Genomic DNA, 23,385 nt, shown 5'->3' with positions numbered 1-23,385 from the left:
CTTTCAGTGCAGAACCTGCTTGGCATTCTCTCTCCCTCTCTCTGTTTGGGATTCTCTCTTCCTTCTCTCTCTGTCCCTGCTCTGCTCTCTCGAGTACGTTCTCTCTCAAAAATAAACATTAAAAAAAAGTCAAGTCAAGGGCACCTGGGTGGCTCAGTCGGTTAAGTGTCCGACTTTGGCTCAGATCATAATTTCACAGTTTGTGAGTCTGAGCCCTGCATCGGGCTCTGTGCTGACAGCTCAGATCCTGGAGCCTGCTTTGGATTCTGTCTCCCTCTCTCTCATCCCCTCCACCACTCACATTCTGTCTCTCTCTCTCAAAAATAAACAGACGTTAAAAAAAAGTCAAGCCTCTTCTAAATTTTCTTAAAAATACAGGAAAGAGGAAATGAAGCAAATGGTCCTTATTTGTTTGAAAACACTAATGGGTATATTTAATATAACTAAAATTTATGAGTCTACAACATATATCCTCTCCCCAAAGAAGAAGACTTTAAGATTTCCTGGGGAAATCATCAGAATGGATCAAATTTGATGGTACTCACACCAAGAATACTCACACCAAGTTTGCCAAGACGAATACCCCACTGAGCATCAGTACTGAGTTCACGGAACTTAAGCTCTGTTTCTATTTCCTGATAGAGGCTGGCCAGCTGAGAGCCCACCAGAGATATTGCCTAAAAAATTAAAATAGAATTAAAATTCAATCACAATAGAATATGTTCTAACACCTTTTGGATGAAACCCAACAATAAAAATCATAACCTTTCTTTGTGATAACAGTGTGGAATATTACATATTGCTTCATACACACAGTCATTATTGATATAATAGGTCATTCAGCTTTTATTATGATGCCATAAATGTGGTCTGGCTTTCCTTCAAAGAAAAGGCCAAATTTTGGTTATCCTGAAAATAAAATCCCCACAAAAGGCAAATTTTAAAACAAACATCAGGGGCGCCTGGGTGGCGCAGTCGGTTAAGCGTCCGACTTCAGCCAGGTCACGATCTCGCGGTCCGTGAGTTCGAGCCCCGCGTCGGGCTCTGGGCTGATGGCTCAGAGCCTGGAGCCTGGTTTCCGATTCTGTGTCTCCCTCTCTCTCTGCCCCTCCCCCGTTCATGCTCTGTCTCTCTCTGTCCCAAAAATAAATAAATAAACGTTGAAAAAAAATAAAACAAACATCAAAGAGAAATTCTGTATCTGCTAACTTTGTCCAACAAAAAAGACCTGGCTCGTGGGTCTAAGGTTTCAAATACACTTCAGATATAGTAAATGTAAGAAGTGAAGGTCTATGGCGACATACAGATTTAAGAAATAAAAAATACCCTAATTCTTTGGGTTGAGCAGTGCTTATGACCTGCATATACACTCACTGGTGTGTCAGTAGTCAAGGAAAAGCTGTTAGAAAACAAGAGAGTTGGCTCCACATTTCTTCTGCTAAATCATTAAGTGGCAAAGCCAACTTCATTTTTTCCCCTAAATCTCTTCATACTTTAAGAAATGAAGCTGTGCTTGCTCAGGCCATACCAAAATTTTGTCGTAGTTCTGCCACGCTTTATCTATGAGCTTCCAGAGATTTTCAAACACTTCTTTTTGGGGTAACAGAGTGCAGTAACCCAATGCCAAGTCAAGATCCACCAGGCGACAATTAAATACCTATTTGGAAGAAAGCATCAAGAGAACATTCTTTACAATCAAAATAGAATTTGGTCTCTGAATGCTTTTTTGTTACCAAATTTAATTATAACCCCTAAGAAAGAATAAGTGTTTCGTGAAAAGTGATGTAGAGTAACTTGGTTCCAACTTGTCTGCTTAGTTTTAACATCCTTTATCATTATCATAAACTTAAGGAAACAACTTGGACAGGTTGTATATAGCACAGAACCCTTACCTTCTTCTCCCTGACAATCTCATCACTTCTCTTTAAGCCCCAATATGCCCTCCCCATCCTCATTCTTATCCTGAGATATCAGAAGCAACTAGAAGAGAGAAAAGGAAAAAAAAAAGAGAGAGAGAGAGAGAGAGAGAGAGAGAGAGAGAGAGAGAGAAAGCAGCTTACCAAGAACGGATACTCACTTTGTGCAACAGTGTTGTAGCATTTCCCCTGATAAATGTAACAGCTTTCTCTTTCAGTTCCATAACAACATGCCTTGATTTAACTAATGTGGCCTCTCCAAACAACTTTTAGAAAAGAACAAAAGAATTGTTAGGTCTACTTCTATCTATGTGTCATTTTGAAAACTCTTCTTAAATATTAAGGAACTTTGAAAATTCATCATTATATGCAAAATGTGCTGGCATTTAATCTATGATGACAGAATGCTGCAGCTAAGGGGGGAACTGACTGGGAAGGCACAAAAAGGAACCTTTTCAAATATTCTATACCTTGATTGTGCTGTTGGTGACATGGTGAATACACTGTTGACAGACTTAAAATGTGCAATTTTGAAAGCAATACTTTACTTAAAGTTAATTTTGGGGCACCTGGGTGGCTTAGTTGGTTAAGCATCTAACTCTTAAATTCGGCTCAGATCAGGGTCATGGGATTGAGCTCCACATCAGGTTCCGTGCTGAATGCGGAGCCTGCTTAAGATTCTTTCTCTCTCCCTCTCTCTGTCCCTCCCTCCACACTTGCACACTCCCTCTCTTTCAAAAAAAAAAATGTATATATATATATAAAAAAGATAAAGTTAATTTTGTAAAAAATTGTTATTTAACAAATATAAACAGAATAGTAGAAGTGATGCAATTCTCTCTGTGATTAGCTTCATAAGCAAGTTATCAACAGGTACTTTGTTTTCTAGAATCTTCTCAATGATGCTGTCAGGTAATAATTATAATAATTTAGGCTACAGTAATACAAACAACAGATAGAGTTTTGACCTAATGTGTTCACTGGGTTGGGAGTAAAAAAGACATATCACTGCAACTTAAAACCTCAACTGGGGGCGCCTGGGTGGCGCAGTCAGTTAGGCGTCCGACTTCAGCCAGGTCACGATCTCGCGGTCCGTGAGTTCGAGCCCCGCGTCGGGCTCTGGGCTGATGGCTCAGAGCCTGGAGCCTGCTTCTGATTCTGTGTCTCCCTCTCTCTCTCTGCCCCTCCCCCGTTCATGCTCTGTCTCTCTCTGTCCCAAAAATAAATAAAAAAAAAAAAAAAAAAAAAAAACTTTTAAAAAAACCTCAACTGAATGATTTCACCTCCCTCAGTCTGCTTCCTCATTTGCAAAATGGAGACTCTCAGGGCTGTTGTCAAGACTGAATATGAAAAGTATGCAAGTACCTTGAACCACACCTGAATCTCAGATGCTCAACACATGTTTCCTAAATCTGACAAATTATCAATTTCCTTGTTCCAGAGCCAAATGAGAAAATGTGGACTCCAAATCCGTTTGTTTGGTGGTGTATTTGTATCTATATTCCTCCAAAGTGAAAGCATTTGTTCTCAGAACTATACCTTTCCACTCAGACTGGCATCCATGAAGCTTGATACAGAGTGCTGAAGACAGGTACCAAATGAACCAATGACAAATCTTAGGGCCAGTTCCCACTGGCTAGATTCTTGCAGGTTCTGGAGCAATGCCGAGATGGAATTTATAATAGGTAAAATGAGGTTGTCTCCTGTGAAATGATAAAAGTACTTCATTTCAGTAAAAGTATTTTAATATTTAGATTTTTCAAAGAAATAAAGATCATAATTATTGAAAAACTGTTTTCAGGGACAGCCAATGTTTTCAATGTAGATAACTATCATAAAATTGGTTCTTAAAGCTAGTAAATGAGAGAATTAACACGGACTTTATTTAAACCAGAAAATAACTAAGTTTGATGATAACTGATCTATTTTGAGATCCTTAAGTCATTAGCTGGAAAAAAAACAAAAAACAAAAAACCACTTCTCCGTGGGGAAAACCAAAATTTATGAACAGATTCGTAAGTTAATGTTACAAGCCAATGACAGTCTCTTGACCTTCTGGAAGAGTAACACTGTAATAGTCATAATTAAGTACATCAAGAACATTAAGTCAGACTTATATTCAAGATTTCAAGGAATTTCTGTTTTTCTGTTATTTATAAAATTGTAATACAATAATGTATATTTCTAATGTCAAGTACCTTCATTAATAGAACGGTATGGTAAACTTGTAGAATCCAAGGGATGTCTCTTGCTTTCTACAAAAAAGAGTGAAATATGTTAACAGTAAATAAAACAACTTGCTTGTAGACCACATATTCCAAGAAATATTTAAATATTATGCTATTAACAAATAATGTTCTAAAATAATCTACTTAAAAAAAAAAAGAGCACTTAAATATATACAGAAAAATACATACGTTAAGTGTACAACTTGATGAAGTGAATACATTCACATCCCAGAACCCAAACCAAGAAATAGAACCTTACCAGTACCCAAAACTCTCTCTTCCCCCTTTCCAGTCATTATCCACCCTCAAGAGTAACCACTCCCCTGACTTCGGACAGCACGGCTTCTTTATAGCCTGTCCTTGCACTTTACGTGAATGAAATCATATAGTATGACGTGTTCTTTTGTATTTGGCTTCTTTTGGTCAGCATTGTGCCTGCGAGATTCACCATATTCCCATGTGCAGTCCTAGTTCCAAACCTCCACACTTTAAAACTTGCATAAAGCAGAAATACATAGAAAATAACAACACAAGTGACATTTACCAGCCAGAGGCAGAAGTGACGCAATCAATTCATAAATAACAGGCAGCACCATCTGTGACTCCAGAACTATCCCATCTTCACTGAAGAAGTCACTGTAAGACCACTCTTCATAAGGATCTTTTTGAGTTCCAAAGGAAGTCTAAATACCAAATCACAGAAAAGACCCAAGTAAATACACTCCAAAACACAAATACCATCTTCACTAAGCAGAACCCAGAATCAGATGTACTAGAGCGAAATGCAGTTTGGATGGTCAAATACAACTGTGTAGTCTGCTTCCTCTGGGTAGTCTGTGGCTTATGATAATGCCATTTTAAATTAAACCGTTACTCTAAGATAAGGACGATGTCCAGAGATGCCTTTTTTGAGGCCCAACATTTCAAAAGATAGGGCAACTTAAAGCCAATAAATGTCACTGAAAAAGAGGTTTCATGCCCTTGAGTTTTCCGGTCTAGAATAAGAAAACACAAGAGGTAGGGGCACCTGGGTGGCTCAGACAGTTAAGTGTCTAACTTCAGCTCAGGTCACGATCTCATGGTCCATGAGTTTGAGCCTTGCGTCTTGCTCTATGCTGACAGCTCAGAGCCTGGAGCCTGCTTCGGATTCTGTGTCTCCCCCCTCTCTCTGCCCCTACCCTGCTCTCTCTCTCTCAAAAATAAACATTAAAAAAAATAAATTTAAAAAACCCACAAGAGGTAGATTTGATATTTTTATAAACTATACAAGTGATTTAAAAGTGGTTCATAATGGGCGGGCAGGGATTTGGTTTAAGAAAAAGAAATTTAAAGGCAATTTACTTTCATTAGAATTCCACAGTCATCCATTTGGCACTGTCTGGAAAGCTCTACTGCTGTTAATGTGTATTTACATAGTTCTAAAGCATCTAGCAAAAAATCTGAAAGAAAATGGAGAAAAATCATTACACTAATATTCCACGTGTTTGGAATAATGAAAACAATCTTTTAATAATTACCATTCAAATTCTAAAGAAGGCCACAAGATAGAACGGTTTCCACACAGCTTTGACTACCCTAAATAATGCAGTTTAAATTTTTACATAAGCTTGGCTGAGATGTAACCTCGTATGTGGAGAGGCAAGGAACTTCACAATCCCATCAAAGTGATTATTATCAACAGTTGGAAATGACATTGTTAATATCTGTAAATATTTTGAAACAATATTCCCCATGGAGAATCAATTATGACTGGCTCTTTGTAAAATGGAGAGAACGATCTTTTGTCTTTATGGCAATGTCCAATTGTGAAGAGACAGCACACGTGGGAGATCCGTGTGAAATGAGACACAACACAAAACTATATTATACATCCTCTCACCTGGGCTGCAGATGGTGGCAGCTTGGCAAGCTAGAGCATGTATTTCAGAAGGAAGATTGAGGCCCACGGGTGTTGCCATTGGAATGTCATTAGCCAACATGTGACAAAGCTTCTGACACGTCAAAAACAGCAACTTCCCAGTGTCGGCATTGCAGTGATACTTAAACAAGTCTCTGGAAAAAAGGAAGTGTCAAAAGTGAGAATACTCGGAGCAAAAGCAAATGCATTTGCCTTTCTTGGATTAATATATGAACACTACCTCTTTAAAAAGGGGCGCCTAGCTGGCTCAGTTACATGTCTGACTGTGGCTCAAGTCGTGATCTCGTGGCTCATGAGTTCGAGCCCCGCATTGGGCTGTGTGGTAACAGCTCAGAGCCTTGAGCCTGCTTCAGACTGTGTGTGTCTCTCTCTCTGCCCCCGACTCATGCTCTGTCTTTCTCAAAAATAAACATACATTGGGGTGGCTGGATGGCTCAGTCGGTTAAGGGTCTGACTCTTGGTTTCAGCTTAGGTCATGATCTCACGGTTAGTGGGTTCGAGCCCTGCATCGGACTCTGTGTTGACAGTGTGGAGCCTGCTTAGGATTCTCTCTTTCCCTCTCTTTCTCTGCCCCTCCGCTGTTAGTGCTCTCTCTCGCTCTCAAAGTAAATAAATAAACTTAAAAAATAATGAAAATAAACACTAAAAAATAAAAAATAAAATCTCTTTAAAAGTGTTTTTATGCCATCTAATGTGCTTTGTCTTTTAACTTATTTGGGGTATTATTAACTGTCAGAGGACAAGGCAACCTAAATTCCATGGTTAGGTTACCTAACGACTCACATCATGTGAGTTACCTGCCTGCTATGCTACCATTTTGTGACCTAAACTAGGCTCTGAGGGCGAGAAACCAAGAATGATATCCATGCAAATGAAAAGGTCACTGGCCTAACCCTATTACCAAAGAAGTCAAGGAAGCACGTGTTCCTTTCAGACAAGCTATGTGTGCACGGGGCCGGGGCTCACCTGCATCTTCTCAGCGCTGCTTCCAGGTTCCCATGGTTTAAGGCTCTCAAGGTCAGCTCGGCCTCCCGCTCTTGTGTGGACACGTGCAGGGCCAGCGCCTGTCTGTGCAGCTTGGACTTGGTGCTCGGGCTCTTGTCCTCAGCAGCTGGAGGCTCTGCAGAGCTCTGGGATTTGTGTTTGGTCTGTGTGACTTCGTGAGCTCTGATGTACTGTTCACGGAGCTCTGAGACCAGGGCACTGTTGCTGTAATCTCCAAAGGACAGGAAGACCTCGAAGTTCTCCTAGGAAGGCAAACAGGACAGCGTGCCACATCTGCTCACTTCATCTGTTGTTAAAAACCACTGGCGAGTCTCAAATCTCTCCTTATTCTCCCTCAAAGACAACCCGTGTTAATTAAGAATTTAAGACTTTATATTTCAAGTTATGAAAATAATAGTATAATAAGTTTGAAAAATAGGAAAAACCATTTTAACCCAAGGATTTTTTCTTTTCCTTTTTTTTTTCAATGTTTATTTTTAAGAGAGAGAGAGAGCGCGAGAGAGAGTGAGCGAGAGCAAGGGAGGGGCAGAGAGGGAGACAGATAATCCAAAGCGGGCTGCACATTGACAGCCGACAGCCTGATGTGGGGCTTGAACTCATAAACTGCAAGATCACAACCTGAGCCGAAGTCAGACGCTTTAACCAACTGAGTCACCAAGGCGCCCCTTAACTCAGGATTTTCTAAATGTCAGCACTATTGACACCATTTCTTGGTGTCAGATCATTCTTTATTGTGGGGGAATCCTTGAATAGCAAAAGTGACAGAATTAAGTATTAGGTTTGGGTGACTGAAGAAACCAGCTTTGCTCTTTTTTGTAATAATTCCTTTTGGCTGCTAACTCCAGACTTAGAATTTATTTTTCTTACTCGATTCAAAAAAAATCCCACTGAGGCCCAGGGAAGGATACCAAGAGGCAGTGAGATCACCTTCTTCTCCCCCTTTTCTTCTGGCTCTCCTCCCTCCCCTCTTCCTCTTCTCCTTTTCTTTCCCCTTCTTCTATTTTTTTTTAAGTAATCTCTACACTTAACATAGGGCTCAAACTCATGATCCCAAGATCAAGTCACGTGCTCTTCTAACTGAACCAGTCAGGTGCCCCCTAGACCTTCTGTTTTGATGCAGTACTCTACAGCAAGGTTTCTCAATCTTGCCAGATCCTTTGTTATGAGGGCCGTCCTGTGCACTGTAGCAGCATCCCTGGCCTCTACCTGCTAGATGCCACTAGCACCCTCCTTCTACCACTTGTGACTATCAAAAACTATCAAAACTCCCTTCACAGTGCCAAGTACTCCCTGGGAGCAAACACACCTGAGCTGAGAACTGGTTATCCTAATAAGCAGTGACCATTTTCTTGGTATTTCTTTTCAGTTTTCTTCACCAGCATTTTGTGGCTACATGGGTAATTTCATATGTTACCTTCTCCAGTTAACACTATGGCATTTCTCCTTTCTCCTGTCATTACACAGACTTCACAAATATTATTTTGGATGCCTGATTAACTTAATCTATGGTGCAGTTATTTATAAAATGTAAAATTTTGAAACTGAGGCTTTTCCCCCCAAAATATTAGTTATCTTTCCCAAAGGGGATGCATCATGTAGAAATACTTATTTATAAAAATAAATAGAATGTTTACTACAGATAAGTTGTGGAAGACTTTATTCATTATGTGTCACAATTCTCTCTTTACTAGGAACCACAGAAATGTTTATGCTTATATAACCACAGACTATCTCTAGAAAAATACGCAAGAAACTGGCAACAGCAGTTGCATCTAATGTGGGAAACCGGATAGCTGGAATATCAGGATAGGAGGAAGACTTGGTTTTCACTATATATTCTTTCACACTTTTTTTTTTTGGTCAAAGAGTTAATTCCTTATTGTTTACAACATGCAGTACAGAATTTTAGTAAGTTTATTTTTTATTGTGGTAAAATATACATAAAATTCACCATTTTAACCATTTTTAAATAAGCCTTTTGAATTATGTAGCATCCATGTAGAATCTAGTCAAAGATAAATATACAAGTGATTAAACCACGAAGTTTCTCTTTTCAATGTGCATCTTTTTCCTAAGGAATGTAGCTTCTGTGTGTAGTCAATATAGCTCATGATTTTTCAAGAAGATATATATATATATGTTTTTAACGTTTTATTTTTGAAAAAACACAAGCTGGGGAGGGGCAGAGAACCCAAGGTGGGGCTTGAACTCACAAACTGTGACATCATGACCTGAGCAAAAATTGAACGTTTAATCGACTGAGTCCCACCCAGGTACCCCCAAGAATATATATTTTTTATTTTCAGTAATCTTATTTTAACTATTTATTGCTGCTGAGGCAGTGCTAAGTAGAATAAGCAAGGGTACTGAGGTCAGACAGATGGGGTCCGAGTAGTGGGTTCAGGTGATGAGCTCACCATGTTCACTGCAGCATTACTCACAATAGCCAAAAAGAAAAAACAACTTAAGTGTCTATCAACAGAGGAATAAACAAAATGTGGTCCGCTCCTACAATGGAACATGAGTCAGGTGTTAAAGGAATGAAGCACTGACACCTGATACATGGAGGAACTTTGAAAACATGCTGACTGAGAGAAGCCAGACACAATGAGATAAATATTGTAGGATTCCACTTATAAGAAATCTATAGAAAGGCAAATTCAGAGAAAGTAGATCAAAGGTTTCCAGGGGTTGGAGGGAGAGGGGAACGGGGGGTTACTGCTTAATGGGTAAAAATGGGTAAAATGGATAAAAAGTTTCTGCTTGAGGTGACGAAAAGTAGACGGTGGTGAAGGTCACAACATTGTAAGTGTAATTAATGCCATTGAACTATATATTGAAAAATGGGTAAAATGGCACATTTTACATTGTTACCACAATTATGAAAAATTATTAATATACCAAAAGCACTGAATTATACACTTTAAATAGATGAACAGTATGGTATGTGAATTACATCTCCATAAAATTGTTTTTTCCTTTTATATTTAAATTTTTATTTATTTATTTTTGACAGAGAAAACGCATATGTTTGTGAGGGTAGAGAGGGAGGGAGAGAGTCCTAAGCAGGCTCCCTGCTGTCAGTGAAGAGCCTGGGGCTCAATCTCACGAGATCTCAAACTGTGTGACCAAAGTCACAAGCTGTGACGGTGAGACCATGACCTGAGCCAAAATCAAGAGTCCGATGCTTAACCGACTGAGCCACCCAGGCACCCCAGGTTGTTTTACAAATGAGAGAAAAAAAGGAAAACCAGTACACTGTAATTAAAATTCCCGAAGGCTTGGGGCACCTGGGTGGCTCAGTTGGTTGAGCATCCAACTTGGGATCAGGTCATAATCTCATGGTTTGTGGGTTTGAGCCCCACATCGGGCTCCCTGCTATCAGTGCAGAGCCAGCTTCAGATCCCCTGTCCCCTTCTCTTTCTGCCTCTCCCTCGCTTGCACTTTCTCTCTCAAAAATAAATGAACATTAAAAAAAAATAACAAAATAAAATTATTGAAGACCAGTACAGAAAGTTTGAAGGATGGACTGATCATCCATGTCAAATGCAGTGATAAGTAACATAATCAGTAAAGTAATAATGTTCAACATAACTTAACATCTTTACCTGTAAGCTAGCAACAGCTTTAAATAGTTTCAGGATTTCTTCACATTCATCCTTCTTCTGCAGATTGTCTGTAATTAAATTTTTTTAAGTTATAGTAGACATCCAAATTCCCCTATTAGATTTTTTTTTTTTTTAAGTAGGCTCCATGCCCAATGTGGGGCTTGAACTCAAGACCCTGAGATCAAAAGTCACATGCTCCACCGACTGAGATAGCCAGGTGCCCCTTATCAGGGTTTTTTTAAAGCTAATGTTTTAATTGGCTATGGGTCTTTTATCTCAAGTCTTCAGTAGTTCTTTTCAGAAGCTGAGGTAAGAAAATTTAAGTACAAAAAAATCTATTCTTTCTGAAGATAGAAAAGAGAAGCTTACTGGTTACAAGAGAAATGGCAGTTGTTCCGAAATAAATTTTAGCTTTTTCCCCCCAAGAGTTACTTTGTTAATGTTTTACTTAAGTTCAAGTTTAAACAGGTTTTTGCCTGACCATGACCAAACGATAAGTGAGAAATCTGAGCAGTAAGTGCAAGGCACCAAAGAAATCCAATCTAGCCTCAAAGAGCTTACTGAAGCATATAAACAAATGGTCAGGTGATTTTAGAGGTTTCTGTTTTTACACTACTAATCAAAAGAATAAAGGAAGGAAGACTTTTCACGAGGAAAAATGGGTGGGGTCAATGAAGACAAAGCAAGAAAAAACAAGGATAAGGACGAGGGCTGTCACTGATGCTCCTTTCTGGAAAGGGCAAGCTTAGGCACAAAACCAAGATGAAGGCACAAACGTAGAATGTACCTCTCTGGATGTCACATAGCATTTTAAGAATGTCTACGGATGTCTTCGCTACAGACATTCTCCAGGCCTTGTCCTTAAAAGGAAAATAGAAAATAAAACATATTTCTTTTATTTGTACTTTTTATTTACTCTTTTATTCACTACTAGTGAAGTACACATACAAACAAATACACAAAAGCCATGAAATCAGAAAAAAAAAACAACAGTAAAATGGCTGAAAAAAAATGAGAGGTCAGTCATCACAGGGAGTCAAGCCGCTGAGAAATGGATAACTGAATAGCATAGAATGTAAACATGAAAAACACTGGTATGAACGCTTGGATATATGATTTAGAAATACCACAGAGCAGGCAAATCCCCAAATCACACCTTTCAGCTACACTATTTTTTTACATATGTAATGTGTTTTTTTTATTTTTGAGAGAGAGAGAGAGAGACAGCCACTCAGGCACCCCTCAGCTACACTGTAATTAATCGTCACTTGGGTTTTGTTTTTTAAATAGTTTTTATTTGACAAAACATTTGGAAAAGCTCTCTGGAAAAGTTAAAAAGAACTGAACTTGTTTAAGCCCAGAGAATGGAAGTCTAAGAAATAATCATTATCTTCAAGACTGAAAAAGATTTGAGGCACCTGGGTGGCTCAGTTGGTTGAACATCTGACTTCGGCTCAGGCTATGATCTCACAGTTCGTGAGTTCGAGCCCCGCATTGGTCGGGTTCTGTGCTGACAGCTTGGAGCCTGGAGCCAGCTTCAGATTCTGGGTCTCCCTCTCTCTCTGCCTCTCCCCAACTAGCACTCTCTCTCTCAAGAAAATAAACATTAAAAAAAAAAAAAAAGGACTGAAAAAGATGCAAACAAACAAAAAGACAAGAAAAATCAAAGGAGGAAAAGCTTTAATTGAAGACATGATGTATGTGAAATGCTTAGCAAGTGCAAGGTCCACAAAAAGTACTCAAGTATTTCCACTCTGGGGTGCAGTCCGAGCTGGTGGGTAAGAACACAGACTTTGGTATCAGATGGTTTGAGGTGAGGTTCTGCCACTTTCTAATAACGCCGGGAAAGTCACTCGTCTTAAAATGTTAGTTTCTGAACTTAATCTATAAGGAGCTGACAACAGGACCCATCTCAGAATGTTGTTGTGAAGAGGAAAGTGGACAATTCATTTAACCTATTTAACCTAAGCCCCCAGCATTATAACAGTATAACAAATATTAGATACCAAAATAACCAAACTTATTTCCCTAAAGGTAAAAAATTACTAAAGTGGACTGCTGACACAGGATGGGGGATAAACGGTAAAAAAAAACCCTCAACTGTCCTGAAAAAATTAGGTATTTGGTTCCTCATCTCTCTCAAGAAGTGAAGTGGCTCTTTTAAAATTGTTCCTAAGTTCAACATTCTAAGATTATTGAGATTTACATGTGTTCTGTGGCTGACATTATTTGATAGTAATGACAACATCCTATACAACACAAAATACTTTATATTGCATGGCTTTATGGAAAACCCTTTTGTGTACAACAACTAGTTCAATTAATCCTGGTTTGTAGATCCTTGATTATTCAGTGTGGGCTCAAGCCACTGCTCCGAGGCAGCCATATGTGGTTCTTTTCTATGTAGTGAATTTACACAGGGATTTTTACATTAGAACATTCTAGCAATGAGAAGAGCAGATATTCATATTTTGCTTATCCATCTTTTCTATCCTGTTGATTAATATCCATAAATATTGGATTTATCTATATTTTATTTAGTGAAAATCTCACCTCTTTAGAATCATCCGGTTCTTCTTGTAATGCCAGTCGTGCCCATACGATTACCCGTTCTGCAGTTTTCTCTGCTTGAGCAGGAGGCAAAGACCTCAACAGAAGCACACAGTCTTCACCCTTTAACAGTGTTTGAAAGGAAGAAAAGTGTAAAGGACAGTTTGGAAAGTTTGGACTTACCTCTTCCTTTTCTACTTAAAGGTGAAAAGATGTCATTTAAAAAAATAGAATATAGTCTGATGTTTTAAAAAATTTGCTAATTCTGGTTTTGACAACAGCAAACAAAAAGATAAAATTAAAATACAAACCTTTGTATGTTGTGACTCTTAAGTATGCTCATGGTTATCGAATTATATCAAAATAAAGACACTTAAAATACAAAAAAAAAAAAATCCTACTCTGGAATCAAAGGGTCCTACAGCGTATATAAAACATGAGTCTATGTTTCATAACAACCAAATAGTATGAAAGCCCAAGAGCCAGTCACTAAATACTTTTTAAAGAACCTACAGTTATGAAAAATGCGGCCAATCTAACATCCAATATTTTCATCTTGGTGTAACTTTCTTTTGTGCTAATCTAGTCAGATAATTTGATTGATATGAGCTTTTACAGATTTAGTTGACAAAGAAATCTAAGAAAGGATAATATAAAACTCATACCTGTTCTCTATCCATCAGGTCAATAATCTTTAGACTATAAATTTCATCATCAGGTAACATATATGCTTGGGCCACCTTCAAAGCATCTTCTAAAGAAGATGGAACATCTTGTTTGAGAATATATCTGACCACCCTCTGAAACAGAGACAATATACAATATATACTTTCTTCGTCATGAAATCTCAGAGAACCCAGAAATCCTTTGTTCGTAAGGGCAAAGTACTCATCAAATTAAAATCAAGCAGCAAAAAACAAAGCTGTGTGAAAAATTAAAACATGATTTATATTCTGAATTTTATGACAGTCCTGTCTACCTTCTTCCCCATCGCCCAGCTTTATTGGGGTATATGTGACAAATAAACGTTGCGTATACTTCAGGTGTACAACTGGATGATCTGATACACTCCTTTTGAAAAGGTCTTATTTTTTTAAGTAATTTCTACACATAACATGAGGTTCAAACTTACAACCCTTAGGTCAAGAGTCACATGCTCCACTGACTGAGCCAGCCAGATACCCCTGAAGATCCTACTCACATTCTGTCTAACAAAAGGAAAGTAGTGAGGAACCTAGCCCTATGAGCTTTTAAGAATATAAAGTCCTCGTTACATTTTCCAAGTTGCTTTCAACATGGAACAGAGGAGTTAAAAGACACTTCAACTATTGTACTTACCATGATTTCCTTGTTTAAGAGATTCACCTCCCTTATTCCATAACCTCGTAAAAGTTTTTTCATCTCCATTAGTTTATAACTTTCCTGCAATAACTTGACCCTAAAAGGAAATTGTTGATATTAACGTGGATTGTATTTTTTTAACGAAATAATAAGGGACACAGTAAAGGAAAGAAAACCATAAATAGATGTCAAGTGAAAACATGAGGTTTATCCAACACCAAAACAACTATTTGGGAGACTGTCATCTTACTTGGGATGGTCCATCTCTAAATGCTGTCTCACCAGCTGCTCCACAGCCACGCTCCAGGGAACCACCGCAGCGTACATGATCTTAAGCACAGCATCAAATATGAGCTACAAAGATACACACACACCAATCATGAAGAGGCCTCAGATTTATGTCTCATGCAAATTAATGACACCGTCTAATCTACAGTAGATGTCTTATATCCACTGTGCGGTACTCTGAGAATATTCCCTCTGATTGCAAAAATACATATTTCTTCCAGTTTTCACACATAAAGTACAATTTTATTATTTAGAAAAACTCAGAAAAATATTTTCTCTGCTGAAAGTTAAATCATATACCTCTATTCCTACAGACTCTAGTTTCTGTTTAAAAATATTTTTCAGGATTTTATTCATATTTTTATGATGGTGTCCAGTAACAGTGAGAAGTCAAAATAAAAAATGTTTCAAAAAAAACAATGTTTCCATGTTTGTATTATCATAGAAAAGCCTAGAAATATATGCATCCCATCATCCACGATAGTTCTTCTAAGAAGGGGATGAGAAAGTTTTTACTTTTTATAATTAAAGAAAATGGAATTTTGGGTTTTTTTTTCTTTTTTTTAAATTCTTTTTCCAAACCTCACAAATTCTCCTTAGCAAATATTGTGTTGCAGGGCACCTGGGTGGCTCAGTTGGTTAAGCGTCCAACTTCGGCTCAGGTCATGATCTCATGGTTTGTGAGTTTGAGCCCTGCATTGGGCTCTATGCTGACAGCTCAGAGCCTGGAACCTGCTTCGGATCCTGTGTCTTCCTCTCTCTGCCCCTCCCCCACTCATGCTCTGTCTTTGTCTCTCAAAAATAAATACACATTAAAGAAAAAAAATTTTTATTTTTATTTATTTATTTTTTAATTTTTTTTTTTAACGTTGATTTATTTTTGAGACAGAGAGAGACAGAGCATGAACGGGGGAGGGTCAGAGACAGAGAGACACAGAATCTGAAACAGGCTCCAGGCTCTGAGCTGTCAGCACAGAGCCCGATGCGGGGCTTGAACTCACGGACCGCGAGACCATGACCTGAGCCAAAGTTGGCCGCTTAACCGACTGAGCCACCCAGGCGCCCTGAAAAAAAATTTTTAAACAAATATGTGTTGCTTTTGTGATTAGAGAAAAAGTTTTAAGACAAGATGCAACGCTCAAAAGGAAAATCTGCACGGTCACGACATACTTACATCTGTGTCAGATAAACATCCTATTACTGCCATGGCTTTTGCTTCCCATGCAGTTTCAAAGAGTGAGGTGGACTTTGAGCTACATCTCTTCAATAAATCCTAAAAGGGGATAAACATATATATTTTTTTATTTAAAACTCTCACATACACAAAAAGTAAAACACAGATAGAGATAAATAGCTTTTATGGACATGAAAAAAAAACAAAAACAAAAACTACTTAGCCATGAATGTTAAACAATACTCGAGAAAGACAAAATTGCCAAAGCCTTGGCCTTTAGTTTTATATGGTACAGAAAACTTAAGAAGGAAACATTCTTGAAGAATTTACAAATAAGATTATTGCAGCTTATTAATGTGTGAAAATAATTGCTAACATTTGTTGAGCTTATGCTCCTATTATTTCACAATAACAATTTGGAAGAATAATTAATTATATTATCCCATTTGCCCAAGGTTACCATCAATCAGTGGCAGTTATCCCACATAACCTTGCCAATACAACATGCTGCATAAATCCTAATGGTAAAGTATGACATTTCTTAAAGGTTAAATGTTTAATATAATGACACATTGCACAGAGGCAAGGAAAAAAGACTAGATCTAAAGAAGTTACCTCTATGTAGAGCAGGAGAAGTTCCTCCTCTTGCAAGCCATGTTCCCTCATGTAAACTCTTATAAACTTCTCTAAGATGGAAGGAATCAGCTCTGGGGCTAACACTTTATCAAACATCCGGAACACAATGGTGGTTGTATTCTCCTGGATGCCAAAAGAAAGATGGTATAGATGCAAGCTCTAGCCATAGTGGCTGTGATTAAAAACTAATAATACTTCTGATAAGTCTAGACTTTTACCTTCTCAAAATCAGAGAGGGCCAGTTTGCAGTTGTATTTCCTATGCAATGTGATCAACTCCTGCAAGTTATTTACCAAAGTCCTTAACTGACATACTTCCTCTGTGTTTTGATAATCCTTCTAAAACAGAAGTGTGAGAAGGAAATATACAAAAAGTCAGAATTATTTCAGATAAGGAGTGCCTGGGTACCTCAGTCGGTTAAGTGTCTGACTCTTGGTTTTGGCTCAGGTCATAATCTTATGGCTTCGTGGTTTGAGCCCCACACTGGGCTCTGCACTGGCCATGTGGAGCCTGCTTGGGATTCTCTCTCCCTCTCTCTCTTTCTCTGCCCCTCCCCACTTGTGGTGTCTCTGTCTCTCTCAAAATAAATAAATAAACTTAAAAAAAAAAAAAGAATTATTTCATATAAGAATTGGCCATGATTATGGTCTTAAGAGGAAATCTGCACCTAATACCTTTAAATTTTGTAGGATTTTAACTCATAAACTAGTACAAATTGACAGATCAGAATCCAACAGAAATCTAAAAGCAATTTTCCCTCTCAAAAAAAATACACAGAAAAACTTCAATGTTAGTGTAATTTTTTTAAATGTTTTATTTTTATTTTGTTTTAAGATTTTAGTTTTTAAGCAATCTCTACACTCAACATGGGGTTGAACCTACAACCCAGAGATCAAGAGCACACGCTCCACCGACTGAGCCACCCCTGAATGTTAGTGTTATATTTTTATACTTAAGTATAAAAACATCATTTAGATGGCCCTCAATATCCCCTCTATACAGATCAAGATCAGATATAAAATTGTAACATTTCCTAAACTTATATACAAGAACACAATTTTCACTATTGATAAAAGACAACAGAGAAAAGACAAAAGTAGTATTTTATAAGCAAGAGAAAAATCTCTTCTATGGAAAAAATCTGTTATAATGATCAATATACATCATATATTAAATGTACATATATCAATATACTTGAAATGCATAGAAAAAATTCCCATTTAATTTTTAACAGTATATAATCAGTAAGTACAATTACTGGCAAGAATCTGCTGTGTCAGAAAGGAGGAAGTTCAGTATGTATTTTGATAAATTTAGAAATTTAAGGAATCAATGCAATTTCATAATGCATATTATGACCTTATATAAAGTCATACCTTTTGGTACTTAAGTCCTTAATACTTCCAAGTTGAAATTGTAAGGGGATGTCTCACATATTAGTTTATAAATGAATTTATGGTACCCCAACAAACTTATGAATGCTTTCTAGTTTTTAGAAACTTAAGGGGAAAAAGAAATTAAAAATTCAGAAGCCAAATTATTAATTCAGTTCATGAACCTCAAATTAACATCAAACATAACATCAGCATTTCTGAGCTTAGTTCCCTTTCTAGCACTGCTATTTTTTTCAGTCAAAAAAGACCCAGAATTTTTTTCAGTTTCATCTTTAAAAAAATTCACTGGTACTTAAGCCATAATGGCTATTAGAAATCTAAGAAATGCAATCAGAACAGGGAGTGGTTTGTTGGTTTAAGTAAGTCTTTGAAAACTAATCCTAATGCATTAATAAATTTCATTCTTTTAAAGGACTATGAAATGCTGCCAATGCAGAAAATCCCAATTATACTACTTAGGAGTATGTTTATCTACTGTTTCCCATTTGGTTTGATCAATAGAGAAAAACAGAGCATTAAAATAGGCTGAAGCTGTGACAGGAGAATCAGAAAGAAAAAAAAGAAAAATTTTCTTTTTTTATTTTAAAACTACATGAAAGAAAAACTCAAACAGAAAATTTAAGAAATGGATGTATTTCTAAGTAAACGTAGACAAACTCTTTAATATAAATTGAGTGCTTTACTACTAAAAATTCATTATCCAGATCATACCAAGGAAATCCATTGCCAACAGGACACCAACACCAACTCATTTGGTTTTTCTGCTGTAAAAAAGACTTCTGCCAGTTGAAGTCCATTTTCTGGCCAGTTTGCCTGTGAAGAGTAACAGAAGCCATGCCACATGATGTTGTAAGCCACTGGGAGTGTTTGAAATGTCTGTTCAGTGTAAATTATACTGGTATTACCTTATCAGTTAATTCAAGGTTTCTGGCTGCTTGTTCCAACCATTTTGCCAGAATTTTCTGAAACAGACATATTACTTAAAAATAAAATACTCGGCAGACAATCACTGGAATAATTTAAAACCCCCCTTGGTAATCTTTCAACAGAGACAGTAAAGAACTAACTGGTGTTAGTGTAATTTACTATGACATAAGGCAAAGACTGGACTTGGACGATCCAGAATGGAAATACTAAAGGTAACTCACCTGCCCTTCAGGTACAGCCCTTCTCACAAATGGGATCACATCATTTTTAAGCCATGGACAAAGCTTTTGCAGAGAGACTGGTGTAGAAATTGAGTTGAGCAAGTTCTCAAGCATTTTCACATCAAATCTGTTTTCAAAGTTTGCCTAAATTATACAGGGTGAGAAATTAAGACCTCTCAGACAGATTTAAAGTGACAGCCTCCCAAAATGGAAAAGACTTGTTATGAAATAATGTACTGATTTAATTATAAGCACTAAGGGTGATTTGCTCTCTACCAGTGAGTCACCGGCAGCCACAAACTCCACGAGCTTTCATGGCAACAAGCACCAACTAACAAATTAAGTGGAGAGAAACTGGCAGGGAAAGGAAAATTTAGCAGCAGGTCAAAGTACAAATCCTAACAAGCAATGTGTCCATTATTGACGTCACACCAAGATACCACTTTTGGCACCTAAGTATATCTGTCAACATTGAAGGGATTCAGAGCAGCAGTGTTAATGGGCAATCCTTTCCCACAATCTGAGCTGCAACAGGAACACCCTCTCCACCAACACTACTTAAGAAAGCCCATCAATAAATCATGTAATAAAATGTTACCTTTTTTTTTTTTTAAAGATCTTGTTAAGTAACCTCTATACTCAACATGGGGCTCGAACTCACAAACCCAAGGATCAAGAGTCACATGCTCTACCCACACAGCCAGCCAGATGCCCCAAAATGTTGCCTTTTGAACTAAGTTTAGGAGTTAATTAGATTTGAATGATGAGATAAAATATGTTTCTAAGGTATCTTTACCTCTAATTTAATATCATCAGGATACTTTCATCAAACATTCCATTACCCACTCACACCTGTGACCCTTCTCATCCACGTGAAGACAACGGATTCAATCACCTATCCCAGGAGCCATAAAGCCACTAAGGACAAAACGCAAAACATATTACCCGATGTCGAAGCCAAAGGTACTGTGCACAAACAAGGTTTCCTTCTCTTAGCTGTAAAAAGATATCTTTAAGGTCATCTTCATTATTCAGAAATTCAATCCAAGAACTACCACTGCAAAGTCAGAGAGGAAAAAAATTAGTGGTTTAAAAAAAAAATTAAAGTTATATATTGCAAGGAGAAACCATTAGACATTTTAGTTTTTTCCTCAAAGTTAAAAAAAGTTCCAAAGATTATACAGTGAAAAGCATGTTTTCTTCTTATCTCAGACCTGTAGAGCTCCTGTCATCTTCTCCAAAAGCCATATCTCTTCTTCTAGGTCCTTCCTGAGATAATCACTACATAACAAGCAATTATTTTAAGTATTAAAAAAATTTTTTTTAAATGTTTATTTGTTTTTGAGAGAGAAGGACAGAGAGTGAGCAGGGGAGGGGCAGAGAGAGAGGGAAACACAGAATCCTAAGCAGGCTCCAGGCTCCAAGCTGTCAGCACAGAGCCCGATGCAGGGCTCTAATCTACAAGCCATGAGATCATGACCTGAGCCAAAGTTGGATGGTTAACCGACTGAGCCACCCAGATGCCCCATTTTACGTTTTAAAATAAATCAGAATTTTCTATATATTATCTGTTCTTTGAAAAATTCATTTTACATTAAGTTGGTGCTTATACCAAATTAGCACACATAAATGTTATTCTTTTTAAGGACTACGTATTATTCCATGACATGGATTTACTATTCTTTATTTAACTAGTCCCCCATAGTTGAACATTTAGGTTATTTCTAGTCTTTGGCTATAACCAGTAATGTATGACCAACTCAGTCCTGATTAAAGCTCAGAAATAGGGTGCCTGGGTGGCTCAGTTGGTTGAGTATCCGACTCTTGATTTCGGCTCAGGTCATGATTTCATGGTTCATGAGTTCAAGCCCCACATCAGGCTCTGTGCTGACAACATGGAGCCTGCTTGGGATTCTGGGTCTCCGTCTGTCTCTGCCCCTCCCTGCTCATGTGCATTCTATCTCTCAAAGGGCTCAGAAATAGATGATGAATGTTTCCTTAAAATTCTTTTTTTTTTTTTTAACGTTTATTTATTTTTGAGACAGAGAGAGACAGAGCATGAACGGGGGAGGGTCAGAGAGAGAGGGAGACACAGAATCCGAAATAGGCTCCAGGCTCTGAGCCATCAGCACAGAGCATGACGCGGGGTTTGAACACACGAACCGCGAGATCATGACCCGAGCCGAAGTCGGACGCTTAACCGACTGAGCCACCCATGCGCCCCTCCTTAAAATTCTTAAAATGATAAAAAGAGAAACACACTAAAAGCCTATATCATGCTTAATTGTAAAGCAAAATAAGGATTCCCATAAATGCCAGTTACAAGAGAAGGATACCTATTACCACTATATTTAATACTGCTCTATATGCACTGATGAGATTAGGTAAAGAGAAAAAGTGAGGCAAAATTATCATTATTTGAATATATAATTATATACTTGGAAAAAATTAGATCAACTGAAACATTATGAATAATAAAGGAATTTGATAAAGTATCTGGTTAAAAAGCAATTTAAAAAAAATCAACAGCTTTTCATGTCTTTCAAAAATATGATGAAACATCCCATTTATAACAGTAGAAAACAATTTAAAATAAAATTAACAAAAAGTGTACAAAATCTGTATGAAAGCAACTGAATAGATACTGCTGTGAACATAAAAAAAGAACAGAATGAGTAGGAAGACACATACTGTCCTTAAATAGGAAGATTCAATACTGTAAAGATGCTGGTTCTCCCCAAATTGATCTTAGATTCAGCACATTCCCAATAAAAGATAGAAATAAATAAAAACTTAAAATCCCAATAAAAATAAGATTTCTTTAAACTGGGTAAGCTGATTCTCATTCCAAACATCATACAGAAAAACAAACATGAGAAAATGCCCCCCCCAAATTCTGAAAAGGAAAGTACAGTAGGGTTAGTCTACCAGATAATAGGACATTCTAAAGTTACATTAATCAAGACTATTTCATACTGGTGAATAAAGAATATAAAATCAACCAAATACAAAGTCCAGAGACAGACAAATACATGCCAGATTGTTAGCATAATATTGCAATTAGCAGGGAAAGGGAGATTGACTATCCATAAAGAAAACAATAAAACTTCTCTTTGTTGTTGTCTTATCTTCTTTTAAAAAATTTTTAAAGTTTATTTATTTTAAGAGAGAGCTCAAGCTTGAGCTGGGGAGGGTTGAGAGAGGGGGAGAGAAAGAATCCCAAGCAGGCTCTGCATTGTTAGAAGGGAGCCCAATGCAGGGCTTGAACTCACGAACTGTGAGATCATGACCTGAGCCGAAACTGAGTTACATTTAACCAACTGAGCCACCCAGGCGCCCCGTAACTTGTTTTATCTGTAAGGTATACCTCATACATGTAAATAATGCTACTCTTGGTGTACGTGTTAGTATATCTAACAGAATCAATTGCCAGAAGTGAAATTGCTAGGGCAAAGGTATATGCATTTAAATTTGCCTTCCAAATTTAAAAAAATTTTTTAACGTTTATTCATTTTTGAGAGACAGAGTGCAAGTAGGGGTGGGGCAGAGAGAGAGGGAGGCACAGAATCTGAAGCAGGCTCCAGGCTCTGAGCTGTCAGCACAGAGCCCAATGCAGGGCTTGAACTCATGAACTGTGAGATCATAACCTGAGCCGAAGTCGGATGCGTAGCCAACTGAGCCACCCAGGTGCCCCACCTTTCAAATTTATCAGTTTTCCAAAGATGGTGCAGAAGAGTATCTAAAACTCATCAGGAAAATAGTATTTTCCATCACTCAATTCCCAGAAACAACATTCAGTCAAAGCAATACTGTATCTTTTATGACACTCTAAACTAAAACCTAATTCATAATCTAAAAATGAAAAATGAGGAATTTTTCACCTGAATTTTTCTGGTCCAAATGCTCCATAAAAAGTAGTCAATTTTGCATGAGCCCTTAGTACCTAAATAGAAATAATCTGATAATCTGAAAGTTGCAAGCAATAACAATTAAAAACACCAAAAATTAGGCATTCTGTTTCAGAAGTCTTACACACACGCCCATTTCATCCCATATTATTGGTCAATTCCCATAAATAGGACTGCATTTATGTAACACAAAACAAAAACAATGTGGACTAATGGAAACACTTCCAATCACATTAAATGCAATAAAACTGCAAAAGAGAAGGCATTTGCA

The 23,385-nt window shown here is 37.5% G+C and overlaps 1 protein-coding gene across 1 annotated transcript in view; it reads right to left on the bottom strand.

Annotated features, from left to right (window-relative positions):
* The window catches only part of KNTC1 (kinetochore associated 1), a 72,392-nt gene that overhangs the window by 27,949 nt on the left and 21,058 nt on the right, over positions 1–23,385 (bottom strand). The window contains exons 20-42 of the mRNA XM_030336843.1: positions 23,088–23,149; positions 20,152–20,263; positions 19,207–19,350; positions 18,964–19,020; positions 18,770–18,871; positions 16,883–17,002; positions 16,644–16,787; positions 16,029–16,127; positions 14,817–14,920; positions 14,564–14,663; positions 13,891–14,025; positions 13,229–13,348; positions 11,463–11,535; positions 10,676–10,743; positions 7,029–7,309; positions 6,024–6,196; positions 5,486–5,583; positions 4,689–4,827; positions 4,115–4,171; positions 3,456–3,619; positions 2,078–2,182; positions 1,529–1,657; positions 561–677 (exon numbers count right to left, since the gene is read on the bottom strand). Of these exons, the coding sequence (XP_030192703.1) occupies positions 561–677; positions 1,529–1,657; positions 2,078–2,182; positions 3,456–3,619; positions 4,115–4,171; positions 4,689–4,827; positions 5,486–5,583; positions 6,024–6,196; positions 7,029–7,309; positions 10,676–10,743; positions 11,463–11,535; positions 13,229–13,348; positions 13,891–14,025; positions 14,564–14,663; positions 14,817–14,920; positions 16,029–16,127; positions 16,644–16,787; positions 16,883–17,002; positions 18,770–18,871; positions 18,964–19,020; positions 19,207–19,350; positions 20,152–20,263; positions 23,088–23,149 (2,703 nt within the window). The remainder of the gene's footprint in view (positions 1–560; positions 678–1,528; positions 1,658–2,077; positions 2,183–3,455; positions 3,620–4,114; positions 4,172–4,688; positions 4,828–5,485; positions 5,584–6,023; positions 6,197–7,028; positions 7,310–10,675; positions 10,744–11,462; positions 11,536–13,228; positions 13,349–13,890; positions 14,026–14,563; positions 14,664–14,816; positions 14,921–16,028; positions 16,128–16,643; positions 16,788–16,882; positions 17,003–18,769; positions 18,872–18,963; positions 19,021–19,206; positions 19,351–20,151; positions 20,264–23,087; positions 23,150–23,385) is intronic.

The sequence above is a fragment of the Lynx canadensis genome, chromosome D3, assembly GCF_007474595.2.
Source record: "Lynx canadensis isolate LIC74 chromosome D3, mLynCan4.pri.v2, whole genome shotgun sequence".
Taxonomy (NCBI): domain Eukaryota; kingdom Metazoa; phylum Chordata; class Mammalia; order Carnivora; family Felidae; genus Lynx; species Lynx canadensis.
The sequence above is the reverse complement of the archived record's forward strand: the minus strand, read 5'-3'. Positions and strand labels throughout refer to the sequence as shown.